Genomic DNA, 15,873 nt, shown 5'->3' with positions numbered 1-15,873 from the left:
GGCCAGACTCAGTGGCTCACACCTGTAATCCCAGCACTTTGGGAGGCTGAGGCAGGTGAATCACTTGAGGCCAAGAGTTCAAGACCAGCCTGGGCCACATGGTGAAACCTCGTCTCTACTAAAAATACAAAAATTAGCCAGGTGTGTTGGCGCACACCTGTAATCCCAGATGCTTGGGAAGCCAAGGCACTTGAACTTGGGTGGGTGGAATTTGGAGTGAGCCAAGATCACACCACTGCACTCTAGCCTGGGTGACAGAGTGAGACTCTGTCTCCAAAAAAAAGAAAAAAGAAAAAAAGAATGGGTGAATGTCTCTCTAGTCTTTCAGTCTAAAGTTATTTCCAGATTAAATTTCCCTACTCCTATTTCTTTCCCAGGTTCGGTGATGCTGTGAAAGGTAATTTGGTGGTGGGCACCTTATCTTGGCCATCCCCATGGGTGATTGTTATTGGCTCCTTCTTTTCAACGTGTGGGGCTGGACTTCAGAGCCTCACAGGTGCACCGAGGCTGCTACAAGCTATTGCCAAGGATAACATCATACCATTTCTGAGGGTGAGTGACCTTTTTTATGCCCTCTTCTTTTTTTTCCCAGCTTTAATGAGAAACAGTGTGGTCTTCATGGGCTTAGAAATTACTAGACCATAAATGTGGAGACATGGGTTTTTAGTACAGGACCCTCTAAATCCCAAGCATGAGTTTACATGTGAGTGCTATAGAGGTGCTTAAAAGATATCACAGTTGTAACACTATTGATCTTCCAGATGTCTGAAACTGTAGGCTAGAGAAATCAGAGAGCAATGACTCAATACTCCTATGCCTGGTATTTCCTTTCTGTGTACAGGTTTTTGGCCACAGCAAAGCCAATGGGGAGCCTACCTGGGCTTTACTTCTAACTGCTGCCATTGCAGAGCTTGGAATACTTATTGCCTCCCTGGATCTTGTGGCTCCAATTCTTTCCATGTAAGAGCCAGTGATTTTCTTCAGTTATTCTTGCTTACATGATAAATAATGCATGTTTATTTCCCTCAGTCATGTAACAGTAGTGATAACAGAGTGGGCTAAATACAGATGTAACTTCACTTAAATAAAAGTCATTCCTGAGAACTCTCAAGTAAGGCTAACTTTTGTAAGTTATTAGGTTTTTTCCTACCTATTTAAATTCAGAAGTTCTTTGGCTTCATTTCTAATTCATTATCAATTGGTTGTAGCTTTTACCACCACTGTTAGTTTTTTTATTTATTCACCTGTGATTTATTGATGACTTACTACTTACCTGGCACTGTGTATTATGGTATTCTGGGAATACAAAGATGGATAAGACACAATCTTATGGAACTGATAAGGGATAAGGAAACCAATGATTCCCATATAGCATGATGAGTGCCATGGTAAGGGTGAACAGTGAGTGCCATAGGAACACCAGGGCAGGGCATGTAAACAGACGGAAACTCAAGAAAGATTTTCTGGAGGAAGTGATACTTGTATCTTGAAGAATAACTGGTTATTTGCTAAGAAAAGAAGGGGTGAAGAACATTTTAGGCAGAGAATGCGTATAAAGGAATTGAGGAATGACATAAGGTAGCACATCCAGAGAACTGGAAGTAGTTTGGCTTGGCTAGAGTGGAGGGTGCATGCTGAGGGAATAGCAGAATAGAGAAGTAGGTAGATCAGGATCACAAAGGGTCTGGAACTTTTACCTGGAAGTAGTGGGTAATCTTTGAGAACAAAATGATAATGCTTTAGGATGATCAGTCTGGTATAAAAGATGGATTAGAAGGAGGCTAGACTTGCTCCTCTAATGCTAATTAGGGAATGCTAATTGGAAAGAAGAAATGAGAGCCTAAACTAAGGTGATTAGTAGTAGAGATGAAAAGGAAGAGAAGCAGCTTAGAGATTTTTAAATAGAATCCATAGGACTTGGTAAGTGAATTTGGAACAAGGGTAAGGAAGAGGAAACCTGGATTATCCTAAGAACAACTGGGTAAAGAGTGGTAATGTCATTGACTGAGAGAACAGAGAAGGATGAGCAGCTTTGTGGGGAGAGGTTGAAGTTTCCCTGCTTCCTACTTAATCAAGGGTTAGTTGTCTAGAAACAGACTTCAATACAGCAAAGGTCTCCAGTTCCTTAACCTTCAAAGAATCATCTTCCAATAAGAATCACTCTTATTCTTTTCATTCTTCAGGTTTTTTCTCATGTGTTACCTCTTTGTAAACTTGGCATGTGCCTTGCAAACATTACTTCGAACACCCAACTGGAGACCCCGATTCCGCTACTACCATTGGTAAGTCTGCTTCTTTTATTCTTTTTACTCACGTTTGGAGAGAACCCATCTTTGAAGTAGAAAACTGGGAGAGTCTGGGTTCTCGATAAAATTTTTTTCTTGGTCAGCCGTTTCATACTGTTTCAACTTTCAATTCTTATCTGAATCCTCACCCTCCTATTTTCCTATATCACTTTATAATAACTTATAACACCCAATAAGAGTAGAGCAAAAGCACAAAATAGATATTTCCAGCCTTCTGTAATTTTCAGATTAAAACAACCTTCTCTTGCATATTTATTTTCCTGTTTGTCTCTTAGGGCTACGGAGTCAGAGGTTCTAAGTTCCAATTTCAGCTCTACTGTTTCTTAGCTTTGTAACCTTCAGCAAAGCACATAACCATGTAAAATTTAATTTTATTCATTTGTAAAATGGGACTAATAAATCTAAAGTGCTTGTCGTAGTGCCTGGTACATAGTAAAGCTCAGCTCTCGATGAACTGTTGCTGCTGCTGCTGTTGTAGTTAAGTCTCCCCAGTCCTGAAGGGGTTGTCATGAAAGATTTTTGGCTACCATCCCGTATCTGTCCTCTCATAGCTAAGAGCTCATTAATTATGTCCCGTATGTACCCACTGCTACATTCTTCTTTGCTAACTTTCTCCTCGTTCCCTTTCTGTCTTCACTTACCAATGGTGGACAGTGATGTAACATTTATTGGGCAAAAATTAAAATCTTCAACTAAGTTTTAATGCCTCTGATCCTCTTTCTAGCTTTAATGTTAGTTAAAAGTTCTTCATGAGGCCGGGCGCACTGCCTCATGCCTGTAATCCCAGCACTTTGGGAGGCCAAGGCGGGCGGATCACCTGAGGTCAGGAGGTTGAGACCAGCCTCACCAACCTGGAGAAACCCCATCTCTATTAAAAATACAAAGGTAGCCGGGCGTGGTGGCGTATGCCTGTAATCCCAGTTACTCGAGAGGCTGAGGTAGGAGAATCATTTGGACTCGGGAGGCAGGGGTTGCAGTGAGCCGAGATTGCACCATTTCACTGCAGCCTGGGCAACAAGAGGGAAACTCCGTCTCAAAAAAAAAAAAAAGAAAGGTTCTGTATAAACTTTGTTTGTTGCTATCTTGCCTCTATTTTTCTCTTTCTCTTTACCCTATATTTTCATTACATCCTAGTTTTCTCCAAATTAACACTCCTATTCATTCTTAAAAATTTATCACAGAGCTAAGAAGTTCATTCTGTACACAGAAAAACTTAAGTAAATATGGTTGTCTACCTAATTTGTGTGGTCAAAACAAGCAATTAATTCATTACCGTCTGCCAGGTTTCTCTTATGTACAGTCCAAAAATAATTTTTCTTTTTCTTTTTTTTTTTTTGAGACAGAGTTTCGCTCTGATGCCCAGGTTGGGTACAGTGGTGCGATCTCGGCTCACTTCAAGCTCCGCCTCCTGGGCTCACGCCATTCTCTTGCCTCAGCCTCTTGAGTAGCTGGGACTACAGGCGCCCACCACCATTCCCGGCTAAGTTTTTGTATTTTTAGTAGAGACAGAGTTTCACCGTGTTAGCCAGGATGGTCTCGATCTCCTGACCTCGTGATCCACCCGTCTCGGCCTCCCAAAGTGCTGGGATTACAGCCGTGAGCCACCACGCCTAGCCCAAAAATAATTTTTCTCAGTGAGTTCTGCAGTTATGCTAATAAATGTTTATAAACTTTTTAGAAATATTTATATGAAAATTTTCAAAAGATCCTAGAGTTATTAACATTTCTGGCTGTGTGTCCCATCCTGGCTTTGCCAAGTAAGTATTAATTGTCCTCATAACTGCAGGTGACTGATAGTGTTGTTATTTACTTAGTTTTCCAGCAGTTGGAAACATAACAGCAGCTGGTCTGTTGCAAAGGACAGTTTGGGATTTAGTGCACATCTACTGACTGTTTCATGATAAGACAACTGTAGAACTGAGAATAAGCATTTAGAAACTTTTGTGGCAGTGTGACATTGCTACAGCATCCAGGCATGTGATGATTTTTTGAATAATTCATTTTCATTGCATTTTATAAAAGTTATAATAGTTTCAAAGTTTTTAAAAAATAATCCCTCACTACAGATAGTTTGAGAAGCACCTCTAACAAAAGCTTCTTTTTCAGCTACTTTAAAAGATACTTTTTTGTATTTGTTTTTAATTTTCTAGGGCCCTTTCTTTCATGGGAATGAGTATCTGTCTGGCTCTGATGTTCATTTCTTCCTGGTATTATGCCATTGTAGCCATGGTAATAGCTGGTATGATCTACAAGTACATTGAGTACCAAGGGTGAGTGTGGATTTAATCTTGATCACTGCTAAAAGTAGCAAGACTAGCTAGTTTGGTTAGAGCCAGCTCAGTGAAAATACATTAAGGACCCAGGTAACTTCATTTTCATAACTATATTTTGTACCTTTAATTCTCTAACCGTCTTACTGATGCAAGCTTTTCATCACAAGGGAAATCCATTGAGAAAGTATGAATGGATCAATGGAAAATAACAAAGGACATATCCAAATAATAATGATTAGTACTAAACAAAGTATAACACAAATATAAATATTTTTGCTTATCTCTTCAGTCAAGGGATTGTCTCTGAAATGAAAAAGAAATTAGTTCTGAACAACTTTGTAACTACTAAGACTTACAACTTTCAAAAATGAGGACGAAGTAACATTCTTATTCAGAAGATCACATTGAACTTTACTTTCTCTGCATTATTTTCAAAGTAACTTAAACTCCAGGTCTGTTATAATTTTCTAATCTAAATTGCTCTTTTACATTATTGTTTTGAACAATTAGGTAGAAGGACTGAATGAGTGACCCCTTCAGGCTTTATTCTGAACTGTTTGTGCAGTGCAGTCTGTTGGTGCTGTTGATCTGCCTACATCGGGTTCATTATATTAGTAAAGAACATTATGTAAATCATTAATCTGAGCTTTAATCTTCTACCTTGCACATGTGTGATTTTTAGATTCAGAAAAAAACTTTAGTTTTTAAAAGTATACTTACTATAGTTTAAATTTGTCTCTGCTCTTTTCTTTTTCTCACAGAGCGGAGAAAGAATGGGGTGATGGTATCCGTGGGCTGTCCCTCAGTGCAGCCCGGTTTGCTTTGCTTCGGTTGGAGGAGGGACCTCCACACACTAAAAACTGGAGGTAAAGAAATCAACACTAGCGGTATTTGGCACATAGTTAACACACAAAAATATGTGCTTTGTTGATTACAGGATAAGGAAACCATGTGGCTCAAGGAAATGGTATAATGGACCTCTTTTGAACTATTCTAAATCCTTAATTTTTTTATTCCCTTTTCTTCATGTCACTTATGAGCAAGATTTCTACAATTTATTATTCTTCACAATTTATTATTCTTCCTTGAAGACTGATCAACTCGAGATAGTACTGGGAGCGTTCAAACTAATACCCTCATCCTGTCATTTCCTGTGATTTCTTCCTTCTGTCAAATTACCTGTTTCATACAGATCTCCTGAATTACAGGGTGGAGTCTGTCATTCTGTTCCCCAAACCCAAAATGTTTTCTCCTCCCCTCCAACCCCCACCAACCTCTTCACAGGCCTCAGTTGCTTGTATTACTGAAACTAGATGAAGACTTACATGTCAAGCATCCTCGCCTCCTCACCTTTGCCTCACAGCTCAAAGCAGGAAAAGGTCTCACTATTGTGGGCTCTGTCATCGTGGGGAACTTTCTAGAGAACTACGGTGAAGCTTTAGCTGCTGAGCAGGTAAGAGTCAGACTTTGATGTATTGGAACTCAGCTTACAGCTTTGTGATGTTAAGTAGTAAGACCTCAAACTTCTACTTGAATCTTGTTCCTGAGTGATCTAGGAGGTTTCTCACTTAGTGCTGACCTTTGAACAGACACTTTCTCCCAAATAATAAGATGAGCCAGAAAATAGTTATTTATTCTTTCTTCCCATTTAAAGCATTACTAAATTATAAGATGATTAAATCTAAACATTATTTTCAAATATACTCTAAACATTAAGCACTGAGAAAAGTCATGTAAGTAAATTGATCCCTTGAACTATGGAGAGGGTTCCTCTCAATCTTGTGGCAACGAGTAATGACCAAATTTTCTTCCTCTTCAATCTATGTGGCATCATGAGCAAGATTCCTTTGCCACTTCTGGTTAGCTGTACTGAACATTAAAGTTCTACTTTAACAAGGAAGTTGTTTTCACTCTAATATTTATTATATATGATAGAACTAATCCTGTTGTTTTTGAAATGCCATTGTGTTCAGTGTGTTCAATGGCATTTCAAAAGTCTTACTGGATTTCATTTTGGAATACTTTGAAATCCTAAACACTAGAAATGCTGAAGAAACATTACTCCAGAATGATGGTAAAAATTAATAAAAGGTACCCAGGATTGAAAATCATGAGATCCTAGTTGTCAGCCACATCACTGATTTAATCTGTGCCTTTGCAAAAGTCATTCCATTTTCCGTACCGTTATTCCCTTCCTTTTCCCACCGAGAGGGTGGAGTAAGAGTAAATGCGATGATATCTCCAAATTGGTTTGACTAAAGGAAGAGTAATGCAAATACAAGTGTCATGAATAATCACCATTAAAATGTCAAAAAGCATATGGGAATGGGAGAAGCAAAAAAGAAAACATACCTGAGAAAATTCTAAAGTGAAACTGAATCATCATATTGAGTTTCTGGTAAGATGAGTCAGGGCATGACTGGGGCTGAGGCAGGAAGGAGATCTTGTTCACACTAGTGAATCACCCTGGTCAACTGGGAAAGAATGTTGAATATTCACTTTGTAGAGATCCCTGTTCCCAGTTTTTTGGTATGGTGCAAAGGAACAAAAGCAGAACAGAGGGCCGGGCGCGGTGGCTCAAGCCTGTAATCCCAGCACTTTGGGAGGCCGAGACGGGCGGATCAGGAGGTCAGGAGATCGAGACCATCCTGGCTAACACAGTGAAACCCCGTCTCTACTAGCTGTAGTCCCAGCTACTCGGGAGGCTGAGGCAGGAGAATGGCGTGAACCCGGGAGGCGGAGCTTGCAGTGAGCCAAGATCACGCCACTGCACTCCAGCCTGGGCGGCAGAGCGAGACTCTGTCTCAAAAAAAAAAAAAAAAAAAAAAAAAAAAAAAAAAAAAAAGCAGAATAGAGGAAAAAGCAGAGAAACTACATGTAGACAACCAGCTACAGAGGCAAAAATATGTAGTAAGCACTTAGAAAGTGAAAAAGATAAAAGATCATGAAATTCCTTTGGGATAATTTTAACTTTTTGGACTTTTCTGTAGACGATACAGATTTATGAAGACTTTGGAAAAAGGTAGGGGATATAATACGGAGAAGGAATAATGGGTTAAAAGGTCCAGAGTGAACCACTTCAGTGTTGCGGTCCTGTGTCTCTTTCAGACCATAAAGCACCTAATGGAGGCAGAGAAGGTAAAAGGATTCTGCCAGCTGGTGGTGGCCGCCAAGCTGAGAGAGGGCATTTCCCACCTTATCCAGTCATGTGGCCTTGGGGGCATGAAGCACAACACAGTGGTGATGGGCTGGCCTAATGGCTGGCGTCAAAGTGAAGATGCCCGCGCTTGGAAGACTTTTATTGGTACTAACCATTTCTCATACAAACCTAAGGGCCTGAGTCGAGGGGATATAGTTAAATCTCTGTCACCCCCAGCCTCCTAAAAGAGATTATGCCATTGCTGAAGCATAGTCTTATAAGGCAACCTGAAAAACTACTAGTAGTCTGGTAGTAATACCAGATTCTACCTGTCCCCTTCAGCTTCACATCATGTTCATGAATTATTTATTTCTGTCAAGTCTTGTGCTAGGAATTATCTCCAAAATTGCCATGTTTTCATTTGTGATTTTCCATATTGATGTTCTCACAGAAATTGGAAGAATTGTTCTTCAGCATCATCATCTCCCAAATTCACATATCCCCCCTTAGAAATGTAGTAATCAGAATATACCCTGTAACATAAACTGTGGTTCTCAGTCTAATTCTGTTAGCTATTCAGATTTTTCACAATGATTTTTCTTATGTAATGAGATAGAATCTAAGTAAATAGGACCCCTTGCTCAAAGAAGTGTGAAGAGAGCATTTCCTTGCTTTCCTGACATGCTAGGAAGCAAGGCAAGCCTAAGGATTCTTCTCTGCTTATTCTTTTTTCTCCCTAGGCACAGTTCGAGTGACAACTGCTGCCCATCTCGCACTGCTGGTGGCTAAAAACATCTCCTTCTTTCCCAGCAATGTGGAGCAATTTTCTGAGGGCAACATTGATGTGTGGTGGATTGTGCATGATGGGGGGATGCTCATGCTACTACCATTCCTGCTGAAACAGCACAAGGTATTTGAGACAACTTTTCTTTGCAAGTCTTTCTCCCTTGTGTCCTGGTTCGCCAGACAAATTCTTTCTCTGATTGTATAGTGTTGGGGTTTAGAATCAGAAGAGTTGGAAGTTATTCTAGGCTTTCCTATGATCCCACTTTCAACCTTAAGAGAAATAATTGTCTTTGTATTTGATACCTACTTATCTCCAAGTGAAATTCAGCCAAATTAATAAAGTTCCATATGAGCCCTTGGGGAAAACAACAACAGGTGAACACATCTTTTTTAAAAAAATACTGGAAACTTAAGGTATATGTATGTGTGTGTATTGCACACATATATGCGCTCATTCCGTGGTAAAACTAATTAAATGAAATTTAAAATAGTAAATATATAGTCTGCATGTTGTCATTGATGTACTATCTGAATAAAGCACCCTCTTAACATATCGTGAGCCATCTTTTCTTTTGCCAGTGTTTTCTTGTTATGAAATTAAGGACTCCTTAAAACTGTATTAAATGTGGTGTTTAGTCAATCTTTTGCCCTAATACAATAACATGGCAAGTAGGAAGCTAGGAACAAATAGCCTCATATTACATATAGCAAGATTCTTCTAGACCACAATGTCTTATGTCTTTCTAATTTTCCACATGTGTATGTCACTCTCTCAGGTGTGGCGAAAGTGCAGCATACGGATCTTCACAGTAGCCCAATTAGAAGACAACAGTATCCAAATGAAGAAGGACCTAGCCACCTTCCTGTATCACTTGCGCATTGAGGCGGAGGTAGAAGTGGTGGAGATGGTGAGAAAGCTGAGTTTGAGATACAAGAGGTTCATTCCCCCATTCCTCTCCCTGTCGTCCTTGAATCTTTTCTGGTTTGGGAAATTTTTCAGCTCTAAATATGGATTAATCCCCTAGTGCCAAAAACAAAAAAAAAAACCCTAATTTGTTGCCCTAAGTAGAATGTATATGTGATGCATGTTTGATGTTACTTTTTGGTTTTGCTTTCTTGTTTATCACACAGCCCTTATATTTCTGCCAGATTCTCATCTGCTTAATATAGTTTTATGAAATTTTAATTCATAAAGTCAGCTTAAAATCACACATGGCTTAAAAAAAAATCTAACAGTATTAAAAAGAGACTAGAGTTTGTATTTTGTGTTTCAAGGCAACACATGTCTTGGTTAGATTATGGAAAAGACTCTCAGGGCCTCTGGATTTTATCTACAATCACAAAAACATTTATGTAGCTCAATGACTAAACAAAATAGGGGTGAAACATAGGTTAATATTGTCATACTTTCCCTGGTTTAATTTAGTGACTGGAAATAAAAATGTATGGTTCATCCTTCTTTCTCCTTTGTGCTTTTGGCCCCCTTTGTGTGATGTCTGTGGCAGCATGACAGTGATATATCAGCATATACTTATGAGCGCACTTTAATGATGGAGCAGAGGTCCCAGATGCTCCGGCACATGCGGCTCTCCAAAACAGAGCGGGACAGAGAGGTGAGACCTTACTGCATCAATCCAATCCGGGCTCTCTGAAGTCTGTCACTGAAAGGGATGATACTGGGCTGGGCACGGTGACTCACGCCTGTAATCCCAGCACTTTGGGAGGCTGAGGCGGGTAGATCAAGAGGTCAGGAGTTCACAACCAGCCAAGATGGTGAAACCCCGTCTCTACTAAAGTACAAAAATTAGCCGGGCATGGTGGCACGTGCCTGTAATCCCAGCTATTCAGGAAGCTGAGGCAGAGAATTGCTTAAACCCGGGAGGCGGAGGTTGCAGTGAGCCAAGATCGCGCCACTGCCTCCAGCCTGGGTGACAGAGCAAGACTCCATCTCAAACCCCCCAAAAAAATAAAAATAAAAATAAAGGGATGATACTATATTGTTTTCACAAGATGACAAATTCTTTCCTTCTCACTGTCAGTTATTCCACTATAACCCATTATTACTTCAAAATAACCAAAGATGAAGCATGAGAGAAAATTTGGTAGAATAACTTGTGGTGGACCTTCTTCCTCAGGCACAGTTGGTGAAAGACCGAAACTCAATGCTACGATTGACCAGCATTGGCTCTGATGAGGATGAAGAGACAGAAACCTATCAGGAGAAGGTGCACATGACTTGGACAAAAGATAAGTACATGGCATCCCGGGGACAAAAAGCCAAGTCAATGGAAGGATTCCAGGACCTGCTTAACATGCGTCCGTAAGTTTTCCCACTCCCAAGTTTATCACAAAATAACCTAACCAGTGGCACAAATGTGACTGCCTGGACACACAGGATGGAGTCTGTTCATTTAACCCTGAATCTAACCACCTCATTATTGTTTGCCTATTCATACTGGCTCCCAGTGAATACGGTACACAAGCTAACCATCCCTTCTATCCATAGTTCACCTCCATACTGTGTTCTTACTATAAAATAAGCAAACAGAGAATGAGAAAACCCAGACATTAGTATCATAAAGAAATCATTTTAGGCCAGGCGCAGTGGCTCAGGCCTGTAATCCCAGCACTTTGGGAGGCAGAGGCAGGTGGATTACCTGAGGTCAGGAGTTCGAGACCAGCCTGTCCAGCATGGTGAAACCCTGTCTCTACTAAAAATACAAAAAAAATTAGCCGGGCATGGTGATGGGCGCCTGTCATCCCAGTTACTCAGGAGGCTGAGGCAGGAAAATTGCTTGAACCTGGGAGGCAGAGGTTGCAGTGAGCCGAGATTACGCCATTGCACTCCAGCCTGAGTGACATGAGCTAAACTCCCTCTCAAAAAAAGAAAAAAGAAATCATTTTATCAGATGACCCATAGTCGAGTGAAAAAGCTCTGGATCTCAAGTTTTTAACGTTGACTATTTAGTTAGTTTTCTTTTTACCTTAACAACCTTTATTTCTTCCCACTCAGGGACCAGTCCAATGTGAGGCGGATGCATACAGCAGTGAAACTCAACGAGGTTATAGTTAACAAGTCCCATGAAGCAAAGCTGGTTTTATTGAATATGCCAGGGCCACCCCGAAACCCTGAGGGTGATGAAAACTGTATCCTTTCCAAGAGTGGTGCTTCCAGTAGGGAAGATCTCCTTATCCTCTTTCTAACTAGGTAACAATAAAAGTCATTGTCTATGCCCCACTTTCCCTCTTTAAGGAAGGAAGACTTAAAAGTCTTAGGCAAAGATTTTTACAAAGTTGTAAGACGAATCTCTTTTAGGGGAGTTGGGGCAAATATAATTCAGTTCTAAAAGACGTTTCAGGTGGTGTATTTGCAACATGACATCGAATATTCAGTGTATAAAACCCTTCCTGACAATCCTACAGACAGCGTACCCACATCCTTTCTCCTTTTTAGGTTCTACCTGCTTTGCAAAGCCTTTTTCTTTTGGATAGAGTTAGGGGAGAAGCTGAGATAGAACCTCCTTTAACTGAGGGAAAAGAGATAGGTATTCTTCCTCATACCTTCATCGCAGGACTCCGGGGATAAGGGAAACCCTTCAGCACTGACACATAAATTAGTTTATTCCCACCAGTGCCATTAAGAAAAAGAGGTTTAGGCCGGGTGTGGTGGCTCACGCCTGTAGTCCCAGCACTTTGGGAGGCTGAGGCGGGTGGATCACCTGAGGTCAGGAGTTCAAGACCAAGCTGGCCAACATGGTGAAACCCTGTCTCTACTAAAAATACAAAAGTTAGCTGCGTGTGGTAGCGGGTGCCTGTAATCCCGGCCACTTGGGAGGCTGAGGCAGGAGAATCACTTGAACCAGGAGGCGAAGGTTGCAGTGAGCCAAGATCGCACCATTGCACTCCAGCCTGGGCAACAGAGGAAATTCTGTCTCAAAAAAAAAAAAAGAAAAAAAGGTTTAAAAAGAAAAAGACAAATCGAACTGGCAGAAAAATCTGACTTGAGCAGCTTCACTTAGAAATTACTTGGGTTCTCTGTAGGAACCTTGTTAGCTGCCCTATTGTGGCTTTTTTTCTTCTTTCATCATTTTTATCTTACTTAGAATAACACTTGTAGGTTTTCCCATTTTTAAAGTTAACACAAATGGGAGTCTTGTATTATATATGCAAAAGGACTGGATCCCTGGTTACTTCTGCACAGGGTTAAATTCAAAGTTCAGACTTTTCTGAATATATAATAATTAAGCAGCTAATTTTGTAGCTCTATGATCAGATAACCTCAGATTATGATGATGCCAGATTGTAAGTTTGTGCTCTTCTTTTGCCTGTCTCCTTGACAAGTTTTGAAGACATGGAGTTCCTAGAGGTGCTTACCGAGGGACTAGAGCGAGTCCTACTTGTCCGGGGTGGTGGCAGTGAAGTGATCACCATTTATTCATAACCTACTCTGAATGACTGTGCTTGGCCTGTTTTCTTAAAAGGCCTACATCCTCCATGGAAGTGCCAGCTCATTACTACCACTCCTACTCAACTAGAAGCCTATGTTCTGTACACATCATACTGAACTCTTGATGAGCTGAGCCTCAAGTACCTGTGTAAAAGAGCTCCCATCTGATCTGCAGTCCTTACAGAAAAAGCAAATATTCCCTCAACTCAGAACAATGTTCAAGTCTTATGAGCCACGTCTGAGCAATCAAAGGCAAATTAGAATTAACAAGCTGAGCCAATAAATGAATTGGTAAAAGGGATACCAGAAATTCAACTGAAGAAAAAAAAGCAAGTCAAGTAAATATTCAGCATTAAAGATGAATCTCAGAAGTCGTGGTCCAGTGATGACACCGTGGGGATAACAACTAGAGACAGCTTCACCTTACTAAAGAATTTATGGTCAAGTATATTTAGACCTATTATCCTTGGCAAGCCAAGATGCAAACATTTTTTAGCTATATTTCTTTAGTATACCCACTGCTCTAACTTTATATTAGGATACCAACTTGAAACATGGCTGTAGCCTCTACTTCTTCGAAAACATTCCCCCAAAATACCAGATTTAAGTATCCATACTGTGTCAGTGTATACTTCAACTATTTCTCTTAACTCAAAACCCATTCTGTCATTGTAACACAGGCAATGTTACCATGGAAATTGTTTTTGGTAAGGTAAAAATTATTTCTTTCAGGTTCTTTTCAAATGGCCAAACTAAGAGAACTCCAAAAGGAAGCTATTAACATTTACTGAAATAGTCTGTGATTCTCTATGCAACGTGGACAAAACATACAAGCTGTTATCTAAGAAATGCAGGTCATGGTGCACATTAACCAATAGGTTCTTCTCCCCACTGCATCCACCCCCGCGCCTTTTTTTATGCCCTCTTATTAAGCACAGGTCAAAAAATCTTAAGGAACAAGTACTAGGAAAACTGGCTAAACATCCTTCCCTGAAAGCACTGGGCCATCTTTTAAAGGGCATATCTAGCAGTGGAATTGGAAGTTCTAGAGCCATACTCTTTCCTTGGTGCCAACGTTACTGAGCGGCTACTCTCCTTACCTACTGTGCTAAAATGGCATACACATTGGCATTGACCTGTTGAAGAAATTTTACCACTAAGAAATCTTTTGCCTCATCTACAAAGCTGTAGTTAAGACTTGAGGCATTCACCTTAATGCCAAGTATAAGCATTTTCCCCTTTTTCTTTCAATTTTATTTTTCATTCTGACTACATGAACTTGGCTCTGAACTAAGATTAACCAAGCCAAGCCTTCTATTTGTTTTCAGAAACTTCAGGCCAGGTGCCATGGCTCACACCTGTAATCCCAGCACTTTGGGAGGCCGAGGCAGGTGAATCACTTGAGGTCAGGAGTTCGAGACCAGCCTGGCCAATATGGTGAAAACCTGTCTCTACGAAAAATACAAAAATCAGCCGGGCATGGTGGCGCATGCCTGTGATCCCAGCAACACGGAAGGCTAAGGCAGGAGAATCGTTTGAACCCAGGAGGCGGAGGTTGCAGTGAGTCAGGATTGCACCATTGCACGCCAGCCTGGGTAACAGAGTGATTGATATGTCTGAAAAAGAAAAAAGAAAGTTCAGTGTGCCAAGGAAATACTTGTGTAAGCTTAGCTTTTTATTTACTAATTTACTGATCAAACAACATCTGGCTTACAAGCATAGGGAAACTACTCATGTGGTTGGCTGAGCAGTACTTTCAAATATGTGAAATCTTCATTTCTTTTACCGAATAGGTATTTAGAGAAACTTTTCTTGCCTGTATTCATGGCTGTTTTTGAATTTCAATTTATTAGTCACAAATAGTGCCACTGTTCTTTGATTACTCAATAGGACATGGAGCAAGCTGATCTAGGTGTCAGAAATTATTCATTTGACCTGTGAGGACAGAGAAAACCCTTCAGTATAGCTTAAGAAATTGAGTAATTTTGGGCTGGGCGCGGTGGCTCACGCCTGTAATCCCAGCAACTTTGGGAGGCTGAGGCGGGTGGATCACGAGGTCAGGAGATCGAGACTATCCTGGCTAACACGGTGAAACCCCGTCTCTACTAAAAATACAAAAAAATTAGCCGGGCATGGTGGCGGGCACCTGTAGTCCCAACTACTCGAGAGGCTGAGGCAGGAGAATGGCATGAACCCGGGAGGTGGAGCTTGCAGTGAGCCAAGATCACGCCACTGCACTCCAGCCTGGGCAACAGAGCAAGACTTGGTCTCAAAAAAAAAAAAAAAAAAATTGAGTAATTTTGATTTGCTCCTGCTTTCTTCAACCTCCAGGCCCACTCAGGATGGCAAAGCAGATAGAATCTTACGTCGTTTTTTCTGTTCCTTCCACAGATGGTAGAAGCATTGTTTACAACTCCCACTGCAACACTCCATTGCTTAGTTAACAGTAGTGAGTCATGTCCTGCAGGATCCAGTACCTTTTTTTTATTCCCTCCCCTCCCGAGACGGACTTTTGCTCTTGTTGCCCAGGCTGAGTGCAATGGCACAATCTTGGCTCACCGTAACCTCTGCCTCCTGGGTTCAATCGATTCTCCTGCCTCAGCCTCCTGAGTAGTTGGGATTACAGGCATGTGCTACCACGCCCGGCTAATTTTGTATTTTCAGTAGAGATGGGGTTTCTCCATGTTGGTCAGGCTGGTCTCGAACTCCCAACCTCAGGTGATCTGCCTGCCTTGGCCTCCCAAAGTGCTGGGATTATAGGCGTGAGCCACCGCGCCTGACCAGGATCCTGTATCTTAAAGGCCCATACTGTAAAGGTCAGCCTACCTAGGAATTCTGCCACATTTACACACGCCCCTGGCCAAAGTAATTTTTTTTTTCCATGTAGAACAAATTATGGGCAGAAAATAAAGTTGGTTTTAG

General features: G+C 41.0%; 1 protein-coding gene across 13 annotated transcripts in view; it reads left to right on the top strand.

Moving 5' to 3' along the window:
• The window catches only part of SLC12A6 (solute carrier family 12 member 6), a 103,268-nt gene extending 89,705 nt beyond the window's left edge, over window positions 1–13,563 (top strand). For all 13 annotated transcript variants that reach the window (XM_015141798.3, XM_015141797.3, XM_077939071.1 and 10 more), the window contains 13 exons: window positions 378–552; window positions 842–960; window positions 2,184–2,282; window positions 4,457–4,576; window positions 5,341–5,445; window positions 5,864–6,032; window positions 7,688–7,883; window positions 8,459–8,628; window positions 9,281–9,412; window positions 10,010–10,117; window positions 10,640–10,824; window positions 11,518–11,651; window positions 12,854–13,563. In XM_015141798.3, coding sequence (XP_014997284.1) covers window positions 378–552; window positions 842–960; window positions 2,184–2,282; window positions 4,457–4,576; window positions 5,341–5,445; window positions 5,864–6,032; window positions 7,688–7,883; window positions 8,459–8,628; window positions 9,281–9,412; window positions 10,010–10,117; window positions 10,640–10,824; window positions 11,518–11,651; window positions 12,854–12,945 — 1,804 coding nt within the window. In that variant the 3' untranslated portion in view covers window positions 12,946–13,563. The remainder of the gene's footprint in view (window positions 1–377; window positions 553–841; window positions 961–2,183; window positions 2,283–4,456; window positions 4,577–5,340; window positions 5,446–5,863; window positions 6,033–7,687; window positions 7,884–8,458; window positions 8,629–9,280; window positions 9,413–10,009; window positions 10,118–10,639; window positions 10,825–11,517; window positions 11,652–12,853) is intronic.
• The last annotated feature ends 2,310 nt before the right edge of the window (window positions 13,564–15,873 follow it).

Source organism: Macaca mulatta, chromosome 7, assembly GCF_049350105.2.
Source record: "Macaca mulatta isolate MMU2019108-1 chromosome 7, T2T-MMU8v2.0, whole genome shotgun sequence".
Taxonomy (NCBI): domain Eukaryota; kingdom Metazoa; phylum Chordata; class Mammalia; order Primates; family Cercopithecidae; genus Macaca; species Macaca mulatta.
Note: the sequence above shows the minus strand (reverse complement) of the source record. Positions and strands in the feature narration are given on the sequence as shown.